This window comes from Panthera tigris, chromosome C2, assembly GCF_018350195.1.
Source record: "Panthera tigris isolate Pti1 chromosome C2, P.tigris_Pti1_mat1.1, whole genome shotgun sequence".
NCBI lineage: Eukaryota > Metazoa > Chordata > Mammalia > Carnivora > Felidae > Panthera > Panthera tigris.
The window spans coordinates 144521187-144545201 of NC_056668.1; the positions used below are offsets into that span (position 1 = coordinate 144521187).

Below are 24015 nucleotides of genomic sequence, written 5' to 3' on the forward strand. Positions count from 1 at the left end.
GTAAAGGAAGAGATCGGAATTGACTTGTGATTTGTTTATTACTTGCTTAATGTGCACTTTGCCCTCAGAATGAAAAGTCATTAAGGGCTAGAACTGTGTCCATTTTTTTCACTGCTTAAATCTTTCATGGTTTGCACAAGACATGATATGTAGCACTGATTCCAATTCATTTTGAATGAATTTCAGGCAAGGGTGAATGAGTAAACTGAATGAATGTATTAAACAATTAGTGGTAAGTTTTCTCTATGGGAACTTGGGGGATGGGAAAAGAGGTCGGGAAAGCTTCTGTGAGAGTGATTAAGTGGGAAAAGAGTGCACATCCAGACAGAAGGAGCAGCATAAGCAAATCTGGAAGCATGTGAAAGGTCTCAACCTTTTTTGGAGCAGTGATGTGGGTGCAAATGGAGATGTGTGTGTTTAGGTGATGAAGCTGGATGGTGTTTCGTGCTGGAGAGCTTGGACTTTATTGGGTAGGTGGACCTGTGGGGAGTTGACATGATAAAGATTGCATTTTAGAAAGATCTGTAAGCAGTTCATATAAAATACCTTTAGTTTTCAATCCCAGTAGAAGAATTGGTACCTATCTAAGAAAAATGAACTTAGGACAGTTACCCAACCTTCCCCTGGGGTAGTCTTGCCCCAAGCAGTTTTATCTGTTTGTTTCTATAACAAGAACAAACAGATATTCCATTTTAGAACCATTTGTATGCATTGTTTTTACAGTAAACTCCTCCATAGGCGGGGTTGCCACAGTGTGTATTTATTTTTTTATGACTTCTGAGATTGATCCATGGAAGTTTATAGCACATGTGGTCTTTAACACCTTTTTGAAAAACTCAGTTTCTTATATCTGGATTAAATTTATTTACTATTGATTAGTAAGTGATTTAGTCATGAAAGCACTCTTCAAATTATCACAATTTTGGTACCTTGAATGACTCCTTAGAAACAGCTCAGTCTCAAGCCATTGCCCTTATAAATCCTTCACCTACTGAAGGTGAGGTTTTCTTCCCAGCTGATGCCTCCAGCCTTGTTAACTGATACCTACAGTGTAACATACAGCTTTCACTTTGAAACTGGATTATATTTATTTCTACTAATGCAGTTCATTGCATTTGGGAATTCTCTCCGTCTCTAGCACCGGAAATATATGCTTAGGAACAGCATGTGGGAAATTGAGATCTATTTTCTTGACCTGAGTTGGAGTTCAGTTTGTGGGTGCATAAGCCTTTCCTTCCTTGGTTGGGGGACCTTAAGTGGTTACAAGGAAGAATCCTGATGGTTTTCATTATCAGATTCTTCCCTACCTTTCTCCTTCCATTTGTTTTTTCCTAGGGCAGTTGTCCTGAGTTCTACAAGAAATTGGAATTACACCTGGGATTAGGACTTGGAATTCTGTTTGTTTGTTTGTTTGTTTTATTTTTTATTTTTTTTTCCAGTAGGCAGGCTGGTTGTACTTAAATATGAAAATTTTGGGACTCTATGCTCTCTTAAAAAAGAAAAAGGTTGTGCCCTCACTCTCCAATCCTTTAAAATTTTATTAATGTCAGGAATCTTAAAAAGTTATTTTGTCTGTCTGCATTTATTTAATAATTTGATCAACAGATAATGAAATGTGTATTATCATCAGACTATTTGTGAGACCACTGGGGTGGATTCTAAGCAAAGGACCCAGCTCTTGACATCCATCAAATCAAATTCTCATAATAGTGGAAAGAGCATGGGGCGCCTGGGTGGCTCAGTCAGTTAAGCGTCCGACTTTGGCTCAGGTCATGATCTCACAGTCCATGAGTTTGAGCTACGCTTTGGGCTGTGTGCTGACAGCTCAGAGCCTGGAGCCTGCTTCGGATTCCGTGTCTCCCTCTCTCTCTGACCCTCCCCCATTCATGCTCTGTCTCTCTCTGTCTCAAAAATAAATAAACATTAAAAAAATTTTTTTTAAATAGTGGAAAGAGCATGGACATGCATTGTGGAAATTTAATGAGATTTAGTGGGTTCCCTATTGATGGACATTTATAAGTTATGGTGCATGATAATTATGTTATAATACTGAGAAGCATTTGACAAGGGTTATATGTGCTAATATGGAAAACTCTTCATACACAATTAAGGTACACAAACAATAAAACCAACACACTGAGCAATAGTGCCCTCTTTGGAATTGGAAAACAAAACAAAAACAAACAAACAAAAAAGCCAGAGCTAGACAAGTGGATTAATAAATATATATTTATGCATTTTCCTGGAAGAAATTATTTTTAACAAAAAAGGAGTAGGGGAGTTGGGAAGAGGTCTTGAGCTTTTTTTTTTTTAATATTTTTAATGTTTATTTATTTTTGAGACAGAGAGAGACAGAGCATGAACAGGGGAGGGTCAGAGAGAGAGGGAGACACAGAATCTGAAACAGGCTCCAGGCTCTGAGCTGTCAGCACAGAGCCCGACGCGGGGCCCGAACTCACGAACCGCGAGATCATGACCGAGCCGAAGTCGGAGGCCCAACCGACTGAGCCACCCAGGCGCCCTGGTCTTGAGCTTTTTTATTTTTAAGCTTTGTACAGTTTGAATTTACTACTTTATAATGTTTCTTCTATTTACGTGTTTATTCATTTTAAATATCAAAGAGGTATCTGTACCATAAGATTATAGCTGTATTTTTCCTTCTTTGTACCTCTTTCCAAAAGTGCCATATTACACTGAGTATATAATAATATTATATACAGTATGCAGAGTCAAGTGTAGGACTGTCGAAGTATGGAAATAGGAGCAAGACCAGATATGGCCCATCTTGGACAATACATAAGATTCTCTTATTTTAAAAATTTTTTTTAATGTTTATTTATTATTGAAAGTCAGAGAGAGTCAGAGCAGGGGGGGCAGAGGGAGAGGGAGACACAGAATCTGAAGCAGGCTCCAGTCTCTGAGCTGTCAGCACAGAGCCCGACGGGGGGCTCGAACCCAACAAACTGTGAGATCATGGCCTGAGCCGAAGTTGGACGCTTAACCGACTGAGCCACCCAGGCGCCCCAAGATTCTCTTATTTTGAAGGACTCTTTATCTCAGAAACCTTTCCCTTAATGGTTTGCCTGCCAGCATAGAGGTGCCCCCCCAATCGGTAGTTGGGTATGTAAGTCAGTTGTAGGTAAGCAAGTTGATGCTTTTTTGGAAGTGCTGATCCTTTTTACTTTCTTGGTGTCAAAACATCGTGTTCATTCAGCACAGATAATGTTTTAGTCATATTCCTTATAAAATGAACCAAATTTAACATTCAGTGTATACTCTGTGTCACATCTACATGAGACATTAACTTTCTCATTTAATTTATCGCCCTTATGGGGTTTGGTTTTTCTCCTAAAAATAATCCCTTCCTATATGAAAAGGATTATCAGAGAATTGTTACAAACACAGAAAAAGATGGTATTTTAATACTTAAAACAGAGAGGTGAGCTTGAAATAATTACTTAGGCCATAATATAGCCTATCAAAAAGTGATTTTCTCTATCTTATATCTAGGCAAACAGTGATTCTCTGCTTTTATTATCACCATGGGGCATTTCCCGTTTCTGTACGGCCATTGTGCATAGTAGAGAATTATATTTGAAACTAAATATAAGCATTAATCCATTACTGAAAGGTAAAATTGGGAATGTACCTGCAAATCACACTTTATTGAAGATTTATGAACTTTTTATGTATTTCCATCCTTGGGTTTCTATTTCTGTGCTCATTTTGGCCTAAATGATAGTAGAAAGATGTGTCTGACACTTGTAAATATAACCCATGTGATTTGTTTATTCTGTTAAAAACAAACTGCCATTAAAATGGCAGTATAAATCATCTTAGGAGATTTTCTTGGTTGCCTAGTGTTCAGTTGTAACTATAGCCTGTGGGCAGAGAACCACTGTAATAATATCCTAATGAATATTCAGTCTTTTTGCTCCATCCCCAAATTATGAAGTTAATCACAAGAGCTGCCTGAAACTCATTTCCGTTTACTTCCGATGGTAAGGCAGGTAGAAAGTAAGCAGTCGAAGAATGGTTGATTAGAAACCCAGAGAACACGATTCTGGGTGTGACTTTGTCACCAGCTACACAAATTAGCTGACAATTCATTAAACTGTCACTTGCCTTATTGGTAAAATAAAAGGTTTGAATTAAATAAATTTTAAGATCAGTTGACAGAGACTCTATCTCTCTATATATTATATATGTGTGTGTATATATATATATATACACACACACATGTATACATATATATATATACGTATATGTATATATACGTATATATATATGTATACATATGTACGTATATACACACATATATACGTATATGTATGTATATACGTACATATGTATACATATATGTATGTATATGTAAGAACTCTCCAGTTAAAAAAAAAAGAACTACCCAAATAACTACAATTAACTTACTATAGTACACAAAACATAATTAAATGGTAAACAAGATGTTAGAAGTCAAAAGGAAATGTAACCAAATAGCCCACACTGCCATAGGTCTAAAGCTTTCTAACTCCAAAATATAATAATTATGTGTTGTAAACTTGAAGTAGTGTTTGCCATGTAAATTGTAGTTTAAATTTGGTATTGCTCACTCTACATCTAGAATGATGATATAGATGTATATAAATACGTATAGAAATAGAGATACCTACCTACATATATAGAAAGTCTATCATGTATAGGGCCTATGCGGAAGAGAAAGTGACAAATCTTTTGCAGGCAAATCAGAGGACATTTTTCGTGAAACTTTCCTGGATATTGCAGCAAGTATTTTGGAATTAGTCATGAAAGATAAGGACATGGGTTTTAACATAGAGCTGTTTAGAAACACACTTATATCTATCATTTTTACATCATTATTCTTTATTCCAAATCATTACAGACTAACCATGCTGTCTGCCACCTGGAAGGAAATGAGGGTTGCTGCTCAGGTATAAGATAGCAGGAAGCTTAAGGGTTGTGGAGAGTTAAGGCAAATGCTGTAAGGAGTTCATATTTATTGTTGTCAGGCTGCCATATTACAACTTAGGGTCTATATGGTCCCACGGGTTCTAAAAGTATTTCAGCTAAATCCTATCATTGTGTCCATCTCATTCATTCATATTTTCATTCACTAGACATTTAATAAAAGCCTGTTTTTAGCCAGACTAGATAACACCTGGTGTTAGTCCTTCATGTGCTCATTCATGATCTGGCAATCAGCCTTGGGGGGGGGGGCATGCATGTGACATGTGAAACTGTGGGGTATTGGATGTGATTTCTCAGCTAGAGGACATTCTATAGTGCTAGAGAGTGATATATACTTTATGGTTTCAAAATAACCTATCCATATTCCTATTATAGTCTCCACTGCAAGCTGCTAGAAGTTTCCTTTTCTTGTCTTTCTTCCCCTCTAGATTGTGACTACTTTGTCAGGGCAAAGTCGAAGGTATTGCTACACATACGGATGCTGAATAGATTTGAGGTTGTGTTTTGTTTTTGGTTTTTGGTTTTGTTTTTTTTTAATGAATGAATTTGATAAAAATGTTTCTAAGTTCAACCTTCTCCAATTGGTATCATTTTTGAATTCTTTAGCATGAAACAGCTTTTTAATGTACAAGTCAATCTGAATATCACAGAAATAAGGTTTTTTATTGAAAACAAATCCATGTCCACCAATTAAAAAAATTCCTAGAGTAAAATTTTAAACTTTAACTTAGTTATAGAATTCTTCTTCTTTTTTTTTGGTTATTTTATCCCATTCTCCCGCTCAATCCGAGATTTTGTAAGCTTACCTCCAAAAATTGCTTCTCTTGTCATTAGCTTCTTTTCTACTCAGCTCCTCCTACCCTTCCTTTTTATTTTTCCTGAAGTAAAATTTATAATTTATCTGAGTGAGGAATTTTTAGATTTAATATTTAAACCACCAGACCTGTGAGCTATGGTAACAAGAGAGATTTTAAGAAACCATCACCACAATCCAATATAAATACCTGAAGAGTTGAAATAAATTGAATGCTAAAAATTGAAAATGTTCATTTCTCGAAGGGGCGACAGGAATTCTATTGGTATATAGAAGCTACAAGGTATATCAATATCTACTTGTAAAATATGATGTTAGAAAACATTCTTAGTGAATCGTAAAAATGAAGGCTTGATAAGCTTTCATTATTTGTTTTTTTTCCCCAGCTCCTGGTTTCACTGTTCTGTTCTATTGGTTTTTTGGTCTCTGTATCATTTATTGCTGCCCTCATCTTTATCGTTTCCTTCCTTCTACTGGCTTTGCGTTTTATTTGTACTTCCTTTACTAGCACCGGTGTAAGATTAGTATGTTTATTTGAACTTTCTCTTGCTTCTTGAGGTAGACCTGTATTGCTATAAACTTCTCTCTTAGAACCACTTTTGCTGAGTCCCAAGGATCTTAGACCATTGTATGTGTGTTTATTTGTATTTCTCTCCATGCATTTTTAAATTTTCTTCATTTCTTCTTTGTTGACCATTCATTGTTTAGTAGCATGCTGTTTAGCCTCCATGCATTTGTTCTTCCAGACTTTTTCTTGTGATTGATTTCTACTTTCACACTATTGTGGTCAAAAAGGTTGCATGATATAATTTCAGCCTTTTTCAATTTTTTCAGACTTGTTTTGTGGCCTAACTTGTGATCTATTCCGGATAATGTTTCACGTACATTTCACCACTAAACCAGCCTTACAAGAAACTTAAAAGGGAAATTGGTGGGGAAAAAAGGCCATAATCAGGAATAAGAACATTGTGAAAGGAAAGAATTTCACAGGTAAATGAAAACATATAATAAAAGTAGTAGATTAATCATTTATAAAACCAGTATGGAGGTTAAAGCACAAAAACAGAAAAATCAATTATATCTACAAAAATGAGTCAAATGAGTCACAAAATAAAAGGCTGTAAAGTAAGACATCATATACCTAAAACGTGGGTGTCAGAAGTAAAAACTTAGTGCCTTTAGAATGGGTTCAAGCTTAAGCTTGATACAGACTACTTAATATAGACTACTACATGCATAAGATATTATATATGAACCTAACGGTAGCCACAAATCAAAAGCCTGTAATACATAAAAAAATAAAAAGGAATCCAAGCATAACGTTCAAGAAGGCTATCAAACCACAAGGGAAGAGAAGAATCAAGTATGTTAAGTTTCAGATAAAAATCACGGAACTTTTATATTAATTTTGTTAGACAAAATATGTGGTGTTGTTTTTGTTTGTTTGCTTAAAACAGCAAATCCTGTAAGCCCCATAAGATTATCTTATCGGTTTATGCATTGGTTGTTTCATGTTTAATACAAACTTTGGATGACTAGAAATACTCCACTAAGCAAACAAACAGTAATTACTCCTTCATAATTACTGTGCAACTTTATCACCATGCATTGTTATAATTATATTTTAAATACTCCCCATTTTCATGATAGACCATAATGTCTTCTAGCACATTACAATCTGTGGCTTATAACTGCCTCTCACTTCCACAAAGGCCTCTTCTTCATTTAGTCTGTATTTTAACTACTGTGAAAAGAGACTAAACAAAATTAATTGGTAGTATAATAGCGCAATAAGGAAATTGTATATAGAAATAAATTGTATTTAGCGCAATAAGGAAATTGTATATAGAAATAAATAATATATCTGTGCTACTGAAGTCATCTCATTAATCAAAGGATTCATGTTTAACATTTAAGACGCATTCCTTCTTCCTTACAAAGTCAGTCCCGATCAAATCACTGCTTCCCAAACTGAAGTATGCAGAGGAATCACCTGGGGATCTGGTTCAAATGCAGATTTTGATTCAGTGGGTCTTGGGAAGGGTCAAAGAATCTGCATTTCTAACAAGCTCTCAAGTACTGATCCCATTGCTGCTGGTACTTGGACCACACTTTGAGTAGCATCACTTTCAAGTATTATGTGTACCTATGTGCAAAATGCTGTCAACAGTATACACACGTGCGTGCATGCACACACATATGCATGTAGAAACTTCCCCCCAACCTTTGCTATAACCCCTTTCAACCTCAAGCCTGGAAATTAATTATTACTGTTAAAAGACTTAACACAAACAGAAACCACATTCAATTTATGAAAGCCTGCCAAGTAAGCAGTAGGTAATTTCTCTCTGAATTGAGATGAGGTAGAGTCACGGAAGGCTTTCTGCAGAACTTGACATAGGAGCTACATTCTAAAGGTTGATTAGTAGTTTGCCAGATGGAGGGTGTGTATTTGGGAAACTGGGAAAGGAAATTCCAGGCAGGGGGAAAGGCATTCAGAGGTGAGGGAACTTTAAACCACAGGAGTGGGAGGAGTCTAGCAAAAGATAAGATCAAGGGTATAAATTCTTCTCTTCTAGTAGAGGAGTTTGGATTTTATCTTGCAGGTATTTAGAAATCACCAAGAACTAGATGATAATATAAATCTTTTTTTTTTTTTTTTTTTTTTTTCCTGAGAGAGTGAGCTTGAGAGAGAGAGAAGGAGCTTGTGTCTGCTCAGGAGGAGAGGAGGGGATCAGAGGGAGAGGGAAAGAATCTTAAGCAGGCTCCATGCTCAGCAGGGACCCAATTCAGGGCTCAATCCCAGGACCCTGGGATCATGACCTCAGCCAAAATCAAGAGTCAGACCCTCAACTGACTGTGTTACCCAGGTGCCCCAGAAAATGATCTTAATTCATCTAATTCAGTATTTTCTCTTACACTCTCAGTGAAATCCACTCCCACCACCTCCCTGGGAAACTAAATTCAAGGATAATATTAGGGCTATTTCATCCTTTTTTAATGACACATTTGAAAATTTATTTCTGGGATTTTACTTTTTTAATTCATTTAATAAACTTGTGACCCTGTCTGCTTTCCCATCATAATCCCCTTCAAATCAATAAAGTAATAGCAGATGTTTCAACTTCACAATGTCAAGAAACATAAATAGGTCATTACTAACATCCATAATGAAACAGCTTATGAAGATCCTCAAATACCAGGGTGGCTAAGATTTGAAGCCTCTGAGACACTGTAAAACACAACTCACAAAGACATCTAAGTTGAAAGGTAAAGTCTTATCCTATAGCTTTTGAAATTTTCCTCAGTGTTAAAAATAATTGTTTTGGGGCCCCTGGGTGGCTCAGTCGGTTATGCCTCCGACTCTTGATTTTGGCTCAGGTCATGACCTCACGTTTCGGAAGGTCGATCCCCAGGTCAGGCTCTGTGCTGGTCATGGAGCCTGCTTCAGATTCTCTGCTTTCCCTCTACTCATCTCCATTCACACACGCTCAGTCTCTTCCTACCCCCCCCCATTCTCTCTCTCTAAGATAAAAAATATACATATTGTTTTGAAAGTTCTCTTTTCAATAATGAAAATCTTCAAGGTAGGTTTAGAACCCAGAATCTTAAATTCTAAGTATAATTGATCTTCAGCAAGCTAGAATATTGTTGCTTGGTAAAATTTCTTTCAAGGATCCTTCTGTAAAATTTCTTTATGCCAGTAGGTAGAAGAAATCCTAAGGTTAATCATTCGTTCAGAGCCTTTTGTTTTCCTGCCAATGCTGCCCTGCTAATTCCATAGCTCCCAAGGTTTCACAAAAAAAGATCTTGAAATATGTATGTGCATGTGCATGCATATGTGTGTGTATACATGCCAAAGAGACACATTTTGAGGTGGCAAATTTTTCTTTTTTTAATTTTTAATTTTTTTAAAGTGTATTTATTTATTTTGAGAGAGAAAGAAACCATGTGTGGGAGGGGCACAGAGAGAGAGAGAATCCCAAGCAGGCTCTGCACAGTCAGCACAGAACCTGACACGGGGGCTCAAACTCATATACTGTGAGATCATGACCTGAGCCCAAATCAAAAGTCAGATGTTTAACTGACTGAGCCACCTGGCACCCCTGGACAGCAAATTTTTTCTTGCCTACAGTGTGTAACAGCATGGTATTTATCCTAATAGCAAAATACAGATTTGATGGATTTAAAGTGTCAATAGATCTCCTGCAAATGAATAACAAAAAAATAGTAAAAACAAACAAACACACAAAAAAAAACCCACAACAGAAAAAGGAACAGGGAGCATTCAGTGTAGGCAATTGCATATAAACACACGTAAGAGAACATAACTTGTATCACATTAAAGGGATAATGGGAACCAAACTTCGGTGATGACTCAGGAGAGGAACCTGGGCTGTAGTGGCCAGATGATCCAGAGACAAGCTGCAGTCAGCAAGAACCATTTTGGAAATGCAGATCCTCTCAATGAGCAAATCTTTTCAATGTTCTTGGAGGTCAGTTGCAAGTTCTGTGGCCAAACCACCAAGGAGTTAAAAGTGGGACAGAGCTGGTGAACAATAAGCCTAGTTGATTAAACACTCTACACTCAGACTCTGCCAAGTAACCAGGTTTCATAGCTGATGCATGGACAGTGGCTGATGAAGATGCTAAGCAATAGTGAGAGTTGTAGCGAACGTGGATTTAATAGTCATTTATGTACCATATACTAGTTTAAGCCCTTTTCACACATTAATTTGTTTAATCTTCACAGCTGTCTGAGGTAGGGAACATTATTACCCTCAAAGAATTTAAAAAGTGCCTGGTGTCTTATAGCTGGTAAGTCAGGAAGCCAGGAAGCAGACCGCTACCCCTAACACTGAAATGCACGCAAACTAAGTGTTAAAGCAGAAACACGAACGACCTCAAGAGAAGTTGTTATCATATTCTAGACTATTAGAACCAGTATATTATGTACACTAAAAGAATCCGTTTTAGGAGAAGATAAAGAGAAACCTGCTTCAGATGGTAGAAAGTATGACTCATGAAAGTTATTATCCCAAGAACCATAAAAGGTAGAATCAACAATTTTTACAGCAGGAAATTTAAGGTATTTCTTATTTGTCTTTTGTGAGAAATCTGTAGTATTGCCAGTGATAAACTCATGTGTCAGCATGACCAGCCATTTGAATGGATGAACATACCTTGAAATTTTAAAATGACAAAAGAAAAAATACCCTATAGTGAGGAATGAATATATATACACATATGCTTTTGGAGTATCACAGGAAATTTTCTTTAGCACAGAATTTTAGGGTCTTTTATTGCATTTAGTCTTTTAGTCCTTCATCTGGAGAAAGAATTTAAATACTTCAATGTGATGGCAGCAACTTTCTGCAGAAGTTTTAGGACTCACCCTTTCCTTTGTGTGATTTTGGTAGCTTCACCAAAGTCACCAATGTTGGAGGCTCCTAAAAGCAGACAGCTGGGAACCACTTGTGCTTGGTGAGGAATGACACTGGTTGCGTTGTGAGCCAGGAGGAGTTACGTATTCTATGCTTCCTCTGTAGGACAGGCAAAACATTTTGTTTTTCATTTCTCCTGGCCAATTGTGACTTTCTGTCTACTTGAGTCATTTTCTTCAATATTGATTAATAGAATTCTGCTGCTAATAAACTAAAGGATTGAGTAAATACTACTGCCACTTAAAGCCAAAGGATTTTCAAATATTTATTTGTAGATACCCACTCATTTCTTTTTCCATTATTGATTTTGGAGACAGTTGAAAGTCTCGTGAATCCCTTAATTTTTTTTTCTGCTTCATCCAGATTAGTAAATGCAAGCAACCTAGCTGGAGTAGAAATGGGGAGGAATGGATGTTGGGGAAAATGGTATCAGTTATCTATTAAGATTATAACATATCGGGGCGCCTGGGTGGCTCAGTCGGTTGGGCAGCCGACTTCGGCTCAGGTCATGATCTCGCGGTCTGTGAGTTTGAGCCCCGCGTCAGGCTCTGTGCTGACAGCTCAGAGCCTGGAGCCTGTTCCAGATTCTGTGTCTCCCTCTCTCTGACCCTCCCCCGTTCATGCTGTGTCTCTCTCTGTCTCAAAAATAAATAAACGTTAAAAAAAATTAAAAAAAAAAGATTATAACATATCAATTGCAAAATTTTAGTGACAGGAAACAGTAAAGATTTATTTAGCTTACATATTTGTGGGATGGCCTTACTGACCTCACCTGGGTTTATACATTTTTCTGTGGTCACCTGCATGTTATCTGTGTACGTCTGCTGATTTTAGATGAGCTTACGCACATGTCCGGGTGGTGGTCATTGGATGATCTACTTTGGCTTTGGCTCTGATGGTAGGGATGACTCATCTACAGTCGTACCTCATCCTGCAGCAGACCAGGCTGGGCATATTCACGTAGCTATGCAGAAAAGCAAAAGAAGCAAACCTCAATGCTTAAAAACATTTCAATCCTCTGCTTGTGTCTCATTTGCTAACATTTCATTGTCTAGAGAAATTCACATGGGGTCAGACCAAGAGTCAGAGGACTCAATGACACTACATTGTCAAAGGCAAGAATACAAGGAGAGATAAAGAATTAGCATAATGCATGGGAAGAAAAATAATTTTCCTTCTACTTTTCTAGGTTCTTGACTGGGACCCCCCCCATAATAAAGACATGTTAATATTAACAGGAGAAAAACAAATAGAAGTTTAATAACTTGTATATCTCTTGCATGGAGATATCCAGGAAAACCTTGTAACTCTCTGAAATGGTCCAAGTCACCATCTTAAATATCATCTTTAGCTAAAGACAAAAGACGTTGGGGAAGGGGTAATGAGACCAGTAATGGGAGGTTACCAGAAAAAGCACAGTAAACAAGGGTAAGGTTGTTACACGGATTTAAGGCCTCGCTTCTCCACTGATAAATTTCTTGAGATCTAGAATACTCTTTTCTTCCAGATACAAAGAGGGAGACACTGTTACAAATAGAAATTTCCCTTATAAATGTAAACGTCTCTTAAAAAAGATAACTTCTAGTCAGTTTTCAGAGCTTTTCCTCTATCTGCTGTTTCTTAAAAATAATCAGCCTGAGCTAATCCTTATGCCAAAGAGGCATATTTTTTGGACGGTATATTCTGCTCCCCTTCAAACATTAAACAATTACATTTTAGAAGAACACATTTTCCCAGTGGGTTGGAAGAGGAAAGGTCCATTTTAGTTTTCAGATTGTAAACTTACAAATTAGTATATGGTTTATCCAAGCAAATGAAGAAACAACAACAAAAATCCTCCCAGCCATGTTAATGCATTGGCCACGTTTTTTAGGGCAATATGGATTTATTTTATTCATTCAGTTTTAAAAATATTTGTGCTAATAATCAGCAATTTTTCTAGTCAAGTAAGGATGTGGAGAGAACATGAATTCTCAAAGAATAAGTTTCTTCCTGTTGTGTTTTATAAAATTGTCAAATAAGTGTACTTAAGTCACCAAGGATCACCACATTTCCCCCCAGGCCGGGATTCATTTGTTAGGGCCATATCCTTTGTCTAGATTTTATCATGTGGGCTCATTTAATATTTAAGTAATTGTTCTCCCTGAGACACTGACTAGTTTTCACTGGGAAATTGGAGTGAAAGAGGTTCAACGGACAATCAACTTCTAGCCTTTTTGAAATTGCAGGGATTAATGAGAAAAAAACTAATTTGGTTGCAATTAGCAAAATAGCTCCCATTTTAGAAGGAAACTCCTAAGGATCTTTTTCCAAAATAGAATCCTACAGTTTCTACTGTGAAAACATGGCAACTTTGAGGAGAAATATTTATCTTCACACAAATACTGGTTATGAATAAGTTTCTAATGTTAAAAAGCAAAATGAGACAGTACATTTTAAAGCTCTTATTGGCTTTATTCAAGGATTCGTGGATCAGGCAGCATCCCATCAGGCAGGTAGAAAGGAACTCTGAGGAGCTGTGCAAACTGGAGGCTTCTATAGGCAGAAGGGAGTGTGAACAAAAGTATTGGCAAAAAAAATGGATTGGTTATGGCAAAGTCACTTTTCTACAGAGGATGGCCCGGGATCTATCAGGTAAATTACCTCAACAGTGCTGATCAGGTGACTCCTGACTGACTGGTTTAAACTTCCATTTCTGGGAGAGCCAAAACTTTAATTAGGTTAGATTTTGGTCTGGTGACATGAAACTTCACATAAGTGACTCCATTTTGGACCCGTTGTCTGGTTTTTAGCATTAACATAACTGGAAGGAGTTGACATTCGCCTCTTTACTTCTAAGGCAAGTTCACTTTCTGCTTCAACTGATTATTTTTTCAACAATATTTTTTGTTTTCTTTTATGGTCTGCCAGTGCTCTTTCGAAGCCCAGTTAGATAGAATAACAGCCAACATAATAGAGACTAAAAGGGGGCCAAATATCTCTCCAGAAGCAAGACAACTTCAAAGATACGCATTACAAAGCACTACTGTGACTCAAATAATCACTTGTTTTTAAGGGGGATTTGCTAATGTAGAATTGGTTTCTTATCTTTCCAGCCCCTAGTGAGCCTTTACTGTGCAAATTCGCTGATGGAGGACAAAAGAAGCGACAGAATCAAAGCAAATACACCCAGAATGGAAGGCCTTGGCCCAGGGAAGGAGAGGTGAGTGAGAACTGACTGACTTTTGCTCAGTAATATAGCCCCATGCTTTCCTCAAAATGGCGGCAAGACAGACATTTGGGGCCCTGATGAAATCAGGTCTCGTAGAAAACCAAATCGCTTCGAAGAGGGCAAATGAGTAGGCCTATATTAATGTGCTCAGGATAAAATTACTTGAGGAGGAATGTAGGAATTCAAAATTGACCTCAGTTCTGTACTACAATAAGTCCTCTGTCTTTCACCAAACCTTAACCTGATACATACTCGCTGAAAGACTTATCCACAAAGAGTTGATCCATAATCGTATAGTACCTAAAAAATATTTTCAGTGAAATCAGTAATGAGCGTTGAATGTTTATGTACTTGGAAAAAACTAAAAATTTCGATTTATTTTATTGGGATCTACCATTGCACATATATGTGTTTTATATATTTTTCCATATGCTCATAAATGTGTTGATACGTATTTTACATAAGTATATATCAACATAAGATATGACATTTTCATTTTTTATATTGAAATAACATTTTAAATTGAAAGAAAAGTTGATATACACAGGGTTTTGTTTTTCACAACAAAAAGAAAGGCATTTAACAGTTAATGATCCACTTACCCTCTTAACACAAAACAGGAGAAAAGCAAGCGTAAGCATCCAGTGACACTTGAGAATGAATTCCTTTTGCTTATTTTTGCTGTAAGAAGACAAGGAAAAGGTATCTGGGCTTCTAAGAAGTGTTTTATTCTCTGTGAAAAGGAATGGAGTTTTTTGAATGACTTGAATAAATGCTATTTTGTACCAAGGCCATACTTTCAACAGAAGAGCTTTATTTTGTATTTCTATTCAAAGCACCCACTTCATCTATTTCTCATTTAGGAGCCATCCCACTTGATGCAGCATTTTACACTTTCAGTACTGGGACTGAAGGAAAAGAGAGTGGGGTTTTCCTCAGCAAAACGTTTAGCCATTTTTTTTTTTACTAAGACTGTGGTGTGTTTTGAGTTTTTCCACACAGGTCTCAAAACCCCTCTTAAAGTATAAATTGTGTTCAAGTATTGTATAATCTATAACTCTTTATTTTAAGACATGAAAAAGAGAATCATCATCAAACACCTGAAACTAATGAAAAAAGGAAAGAGTTTCAATATCCCAACTTTAGAAAGGCAGTCTGTGTTATGTTCAAAAAAGGAAGAGGAAAGGGAATGACCCTTGTGTTTTTAGGGTTGGGTTAGTGATCAGCAGTTAGCTCCATCGCCCCAGAAGACAGCTGATTTCTGATAGTATTCATTATGACATCCATCCCATACCAAACATCTGTAGTCTACAACGACTCATTTGATCTTTTAAATTTTTATTGAATCTAACACCCACTGATGAGAGAGATTTCAGGATCGCAGACCATAACCAAGAAGCCTCGACGGTCAGTCAGATAAGCTGGGATGACTGAAAGCTCAGTTCCTGTCTCCGTAAGGTCCTGTCTTATCGCATCCACAAAATAGATGCCAGTTGCATGCAGCAAGACACCCCCCTCTTACACATTTCTCAAGATCAAGCCAGTCAACATAAAAGAAATGTAGACTGCGAGCTGCCACTTTGCTACTGTAGACGAATCTAGAGCTTTGGGTTTAGATCTTGGTAAAGACCAAGTGTGCTATTGCCACAGAAGCATTGTGGTGTCAACGTTAGCAACCGGAGCATCTTGTAATTTACTTGTAGGTTTTAAACATATATCCCTAATCTCTGTTGTCAAAAGCTGCTTTTTAAGAGTTATACCTTTTGATGTTGAACTGTGAAAATCAAAGGAGCTTAATTAAATTTACCTGTGACCAATAAAAATGTATTCCAAGTACGTAGATACATTCAGAAGAAAGAACTTAGGAAAAGAAAGGGCATGCACTAAAAATATGCTTATCACATATTTTGGTTTTGAGATAAGCATATTAATGTTTACACCTGATTGTGGTTTTAGGTGTAGATACTCTAAGGATGTTGGATAACTTTGTGTCCCTATCATTTTATATACATATAGATGATATAGATACAGATATGGATATAGATGTATATAGATATATTTGCTTCTATTTCTGCTTGCATTATACTTGCTAAATTGTATTAGCATGGTTGATAAAGTTTGACATAATGTAGTTCATTCCTATGTAAGCAATATTCAGTGAACTTTTATATACCAGGAAATTTTAATTACCGTATTTCATTGTTTCCAAGACCCATGTTTTTGTTGTTGTTTTTCCACATTTTAACACTTCTGAAATTGGTTCTCCTCTTATAATCAATGGCATTATGAGAAGACAAGTTGCATTTGCTCTCGTTAGTCATCTGGGAGCACTATCTACATTCTCTGCCGGTCTTTGACCCCTCTGACTTCATGAATTGAAACTCTAACCCAAGCAAGGACTCTGGGTCAGATTCTTAGGAGAGATTTTCTCTGGGCCCTTCCTTCATCCAGTATTAAGGTTGAGACATAATCTTTCCTTGAAGTCCATTCTTTTTTTTTTTTTTAATAGCCCCTTGGCATACCAATTTGATGAGGAGATCATTTGGGGGTGTTTGTTTTTGCTTGTTTTTTGTTGCAGTTATTGTTGTTTCTAGATGAGATGATGGTAAACCTTTCATTGTTGCCCTAGATAAAATGAAAGATGATAATTTCAATTCCAGTGCTTCAGCATTTGGGATAGTAGCACAGATTGAGGCTCATGTTTTCTCTGCCTCTCTTGAAAGTCAGGTAAAAAAACGATAGTGTGAAAAGGACTTCTCCTAAAATGTTTAAGCATCTTACAAGTACCTAAAGCATGACAACTGATAAGCTAATTAAAATTTTAATGTCTTGTGTAAAGCTGTTTTCTTCTGAGTGGCATTTTCATAACAGTTCTCTTAGCATGGTGAAATGCACTTCTTTATCAAAAAAAATCTAGTAATGAAAACTTTACACACATAAATTAGTGTAAATTAGCAAGGTTTTGAAATACAAATATATGCTGCTGGACATGTTTTTGCATAAGTGGAATACACAGGGATATCTTAAAGTTCTTAATTAATCTCTCAAGTGACAAGCAAAACTCTGAGCAGAATGATCAGAGATTGGGGCTATTAGGCCTCTCTTAGTGCTCTACAAATCTTATCATTTTATTTCTTCATATAGCTATTTACAAACTCTTTGGTCTTAGTATCCCTTCATACTCTTAAAAATGATTGTTTATTAGTTCATTAAAAAAGAATAAACCATCCCTTGTTAACAAAAATATTATATCTTTCAAAGTCAGTTTTTTTGAGAATAATGGCACTCTTTTACCTTTTTGCAAATCATTTTACTGTCTAGGTTGCTAAAAGATGACCAGATTTGCGTATCTGCATCAGCATCCAACCTGTTGCCATAGTTTGTTTGATTTAATCATATGAAAAAAAATCCAGCTTCATACAGAATGTCATTGAAAAAGGGAGAACCTGTGGATCTCCTAAAAATATCTCACCAAACCCTCAAGTGTCCTTAGGCCACACTTTGAGAACCACCGTCCCAGAGAACCTTGAGCCAGGGACAGGGCTCATATTCAACTTCCATATACCAGAAGGGCCATGCTGCTTGTTAAAATAGTAAAACATATTTGTTTCATTTGGTAAATAACCACCGGCACTAGTCCATCAGTACAGCCCCTCCACCCCTTCCACTTTGGTGGCTCCTCAGGACGTCTTACCATCTCACAAGAATGGGGTGCTACCTGGCACTGCAGGAGTTCCCCAGGATCCTACCCCAGCATTTATGTTCTGATTGGCCGGTGCTTACAACATAATGGTGGCGAAATGTTTTTAATGTCACCCCTAGCTCAGAAATGGTCTCACTGTATCATCAGTATGACTTTCATGACATTCATAAGCTAAATAGCCCATTACATCTGAAGGCATATTCTTTACTTCAGGCAAAATGTTTCCCAAAATTGATTGTGTTAGTGTTCTCCCAAATGATTGGACTGGAATCAGGAATGCTGCATATCAGTCCAAAAATACATCAGGAGTCATTGGAATAAAAGACATAGCATAAAGAATACAGTCACTTGTTTTGTAATAGGGTTGTATGGTGACAGATGGGAACTGTATGTGTGGTGAGCACAGCATAATGTATAGACTTGTCAAATCACTACTTTGTACACCTGAAACTGATACAACAGTGTGTGTCCACTCTAGACAAATAAAAAAATTAAAAAACAAACAAATGAACAAACAACAACAACAAATACACATATCAGGAACATGAAGAAGAATTCCTGTTGCTTCTTCCTATGTTTCCAAAGAATGCTTTTCCAATGATTACCAAAAAGCCCCCAGATTTGTTTTGAATCTATGCCCAAATAATAAGTACAACTGATCAGAAACATTCAGCTATGTGGTAAAGATGACTGGCTGAAATCAAAGATGATGGATGCTTCTACAACAATGATGAGAGTCATTCAAACCTTGAAATTACTTTATGTTGACATTTGTTGTGACTAGCCTCTGGGTCTCCTTCAGAATTTTCAAATGCAAGTGAACATTAACTGTCAGATCATGGAAGACGGTGCTGTTTCACCAAACTGTCATGTTGGGACATTATCCTTAAGTACGCAAATACCATAAACAAACTATTTCTCACTGGCTTTGAAACTCTAATCTAGCTTTCGTAAGATCTTCACAAGTCCTATAGTAATCGAGTCACTAAACGCCATCGATAACAATTGCTTCAGGAATTGCACTTCAAAGAAATAATATTTTGGCTATGGACACAAACAAGAGACCCAGCAATTGAACAAAGAAGTGACCCCACAAGGTATTCAAAAGTCCAGTGGAAAAACGCCAAGATTTTTATTATGAAAACTAAAACAAATAAAATGGTGTTTCTTGCTTTTATCTGATCTACAGTTCTCTGCTAGAGTCAATTTCAAAGCAATGAGCAGTAACAAATAATCTCTCTCTATGTGATCCTCTGAAGATATTTTTCCTTACTGGGGAAACATTTTAGGAGATTGTCTTCACGGTCTAGATATGGAGATGAACTAACGGAGCTAATATAGTATTGTTAACAATCAGCACCCAGGTTCCCAGGAATAGTTGGCAGGTTATGTTGAAGAGAAAATCAAGTAAGCTTTTGGGGGATGCATTCTCGGAATACTAAGGTTTGGAAATTCTTACCTATTCCCAAGGAAAGAAACAAATTTTAGATAAGGCATGATGATGTATTATATCTCGAAGACGTTTTATTTGAGGGCATTTTTAATTGCCCAAGACACAAGCCTCTGGGTATACGAATACAGTACATGCACTTCATGATACCAAGGGGATGGGTGCCATTCACACAAACCAGATGTAAATTGCGCTCCTTATTGTAGTGCAATGCTACTGGCTCTGCCTGGACGTGTTCATTTCAAAGCCTTTAAGAGATGGAATAAACTGACAGAGTATGCTTTAATTAGATCTCATTAAGGCACTTACAGAATCCACTATGAGTGAGCTGAAAGCTCAAGTTACCAGTTTTACCACAGCCAATGTAAGCCAAGTGATTTGTTATGACCTATAACCCAGATAATAGGTTGTCTATTTTCAGACCTGAAATCAACTTGTTTTCAGTGATGGATGAAAACTTCTCCTGTGCTGTAAAGTTTTATAGCTCTTGTCCATTTAGAACTACTATTAATAAAAATTCTCTTCAGTGCCAGTAAGTGAATGAAAGCCTGCAAAGGTCATGTGGGAGAAATGGGGTTTCTCGTGCTGTTATGAAGTCCATAGCCAAGTACCGGCATAGTTGATGAACCTGATTCCAAACGTCCGGCCTCCTCCTCATTGTGCCACAAGGCATGAGGAGTAATTATTCATTCCGACTAAATCCATTTATGACTGACACAAAGATGTCTTTTTAGATTTCTGAGTAGACAGATACCCGTAATCAATAACAAAATAGTTCCATCCTAGATTCTCATTCAGATAAACATTTTCCTTGAGGGTATGTCCTAATTTTTATGTTTGCTTTTGTTTTTATTTTTCTGAGAGAAAGTTAATACATGCAGAGTTGGCGTCATAATTCTGGATTTCCACTGTGTCTCCATCACCATAATTATCAGTACTCTTGTTGTCAAAAAGCATTTGTTCCTTCCATGACTGATACTTTGTGCTGTGTCCCAAGGACATAATGAAGTGTAGGGAGTGACCCTTGCCCTGGATGTATATTAGAAATATACATACACCGTGAGAACCCTTCTGTCTCCTCGTGTTTCCTATTTCCTTTCTTACTTTCTCAATATAGGACTACCTCTTGCAGAAATGTTCTTTTTAAGAGAATTCTGTTTGAAATACATTTTTTAAAGTAATATTGGAGAAGAAACAGCTTAAACAAAAAGCATTCAGTCCGTAAACAAGCACTTACTGAGCATCCCCTATGTGGGAGGCACAAGACAGGAGATAATGGACATGACATAAACATACAGACAGATTCTCCACCCCCTGGGAACCTAAAACAGCAAAGATCTTCTCTGTAGAGTAGGCAGTTAAAGGTTGGATAGAATATAACTTATATCGTGGAACTAAAATCACTGATGATAACTGGCTATTAACCTACGCAACAGTGAAAGAAAACCAAAGCCAAAATAAAAATAATAAAACTGACAAATGCAGCAAACACAAGAACTGCAGCTCAGACTTGTCCTGTTACCAACCATTAACTGATTGATTGCTTGTTTGTTTTTCAGGGTAGGTAACGGAGAAACTGATTTATATGCATTGGCAAGCCAGAAAATCATCCCAGAGTTGAAAATTTCACCTTGTTACTTGTCCAGTAGAGTCCCCTATGCCCTTGGGTACTGAGTTGGCACAGAGAGAATAATATTTAGAGGAGCAACTTGAGCTTGGGTGGGATAGGATACATCTTGAATCCTTCTCTAGTACTCTACTATTGACAATCATAGTTCCTTCTGAAATTTAAGGAAGCACATGTGTCAGCATCTGTGATGTGCACAATACTGTTGGCTTTTCTTCACATTTTATCAGACACTCCAGTAGTTAGGGAGGAAACTCTAGCATTTCCATCACAGATCCACAGCTTTTAAGCTGAGGGACAAACTTGGGAAAGTTTTTTCGTTTTTCTGCTTCAGTCTCCTCATCAGTAGAATGAGAATGGTTAAAAGTGTATATTTAGTGATTGGAAGGATTAAATGAGGTGCCGAGGATAAAGCACTGATCACAGTTCCTGGAAAACTATAATCACTCTAGTATTAGCTATTATAACTATCATAATATCATCAACACAAGTCAGGGCGTTTTAACCTGAAAGCCAGCTTTGCTATGTGTTTCTTATGACTCAAATGCTTAATTCCTTGGTGTCCAATTTTATGTCATGTCTCTTTTATTTTCCAAGTGGGAATTCTTTTTAATGATACAACATTTATTTGAAAAGACATCTGCTACCAATATCATTTTTCCAGCTGAATTTTTCACTTATTTAATAAAGTATATTATAAAGCAAGTAGAAATTAATTTATTTTTACTTTGACCCAGATTTTATTAAGGTTTTTATAAGATCACATTCCAAATCATCATCTGCATTCCAAGCATTATTTAGCACTGAGGCATTAGATGGTTTTCAAATTTGTAGCCACTTTTCTCTTGAAGGTCGTGTGATCATAAAAGCCAAGGGCTGGCAAGGAAAGAGAAGGATGGAGAAGATGAAAGAAAAAGAAAAAAAGAATATTGAAAGAAAACATGAACTATAGCTAGATACCAAGGAAAAGATGGAGCCACTATTGAGATCTGATGAATTACATGGTTAGTGTTTTTAAAGAGAAAGAAAATGAATTATTAACCTACCTATTCCGGCAAGTAATGGCAATTAGTTTTGAATGCAAAAAGTGCTCACACAACCTCTGTGGCTATGAAAAATACTCCTCATGATCAAGTACTTTCAAACATTCTTCAAAGCAATTATCTTTGACAGAAGCAGCATCCTGATGGGAATGCTGGATTTAACAAATAATTGGGAAGTAAGAATTTTCTTGCATATTCTATGGCTCCCTAGTGCTGAATGTCAGTAATCTATTGCCCAATAATCTATTGAATGCCCTAATCTATTTCAAGAGTAATGTTACCAATTTTTTTGTGTGTAAGGAATTGTTAGAATCCTTCTAAGTGAATACTAATGCCATTTATGAAATTTCCTTTTGTTTACTGAAAGACTCAGACTCGTGAAATTATCATTTAAAAAAGATACGGTGGATCTTCATTATTCATGGGTTCCCTGTATGCAAACTTAACGTACTTGCTACAATTTGTTTATAACCCAGAATCAACATTCATGGTGGCTTCATGGTCATTTGTGCAGAGCAGTAAAATGTTTGAGTCGCCTGGGGATTAAAGAGTATACTTACCATGAAGAGCACTGTGTAAGGTATTGAATTGTACACTTAGAACTAATATAACACTGTGTATTAACTGAACTGGAATTCAATTTAAAAAAAACTTAAAAAAAAAAGTCTGAGTCACCAAATATCCATACTCTCAAGATTGAGAAAGGCAGGCTCTTGTGTCAACCTATAACACTATAAACACATGTCCTTTCCTTGGTTTATGTAGGGCCACATTTTTCCATGTTTGTGCTTTTCACTGGTGATTTCACTGTTTAAAATGCCCCCAACTATAGTGCTGACGTGATGCCTTGTGTTCCTAAGTTCAAGGAATCTATGCTGTGCCTTGTGGAGACAATATGAAAAGAAAATGGAGATCAGCTTTGCGCAAGCATGACTTATAGTGCTTTGGCTTTGAGTTCATTGTTGATGAATCAAAAATATATAATAAGGTGTCTTTAGCCAGAAACACAGCTAAAGCAATGTTGTGCATTAATTAGTTGGTGAAAATGTTGTGGTCAGAACCTAACCCTGAATTTCTTCTAGGAGCAATGAGTCAATATTCCTAATTCAGTGTTCATGGTGACTTTAGAGAATATAATTGCTGCTAATAACAAGAATTGTGTCTTGTTTTCTGATTGTTATTACTGAGTGGGAGCCAGCTACTGGTCAAGTCTGTATCTCTTCCATTGATATAAAAAACCAATGTCCATGGGTATCAAAAATAATGTACTGATTCATGCAACCAACTGTCTTTATGTAAAAAGTTGTGTTTGAGTCAATTATCAATTGTTATGGATCTAAAGACAACAGTTTTTACTCTTTACTCTTTACTCAACCAAAAATGCAAAACTTTCTAAGGAATTTGGAAAAGCTCTGGTCCTATTTTCATGAGTTTAATGAGTCTATGAGCGACCAGTTGGCTTGTAATCACTTTATCAAGATCACTAAACATTGGACCCAGTGTAAAAATTCATATATCTTCCTTAGTGGTACAAAGTCATCTGCCTAACACATTGAATTATTTCTACTATCACTTATAACATTCTTATTTACCCACCTATCTGCATATGAGAGAAAAAGCTATATTGGCCCTTGACTTTAGAAACCCCAGTGGGTCACACTGATATGGACAATATTTGATGTTCAAAGACACAAAGATGGCTATGGAAGTAATAACAAACAAGCTGCATAAAATCTG

The 24015-nt window shown here is 36.7% G+C and overlaps 1 protein-coding gene across 8 annotated transcripts in view; it reads left to right on the forward strand.

The window, feature by feature from the left end:
- The window catches only part of RBMS3 (RNA binding motif single stranded interacting protein 3), a 708718-nt gene that overhangs the window by 547409 nt on the left and 137294 nt on the right, over nucleotides 1-24015 (forward strand). For all 8 annotated transcript variants that reach the window (XM_015544414.2, XM_015544418.2, XM_015544420.2 and 5 more), the window contains exon 7: nucleotides 14340-14446. In XM_015544414.2, coding sequence (XP_015399900.1) covers nucleotides 14340-14446 — 107 coding nt within the window. The remainder of the gene's footprint in view (nucleotides 1-14339; nucleotides 14447-24015) is intronic.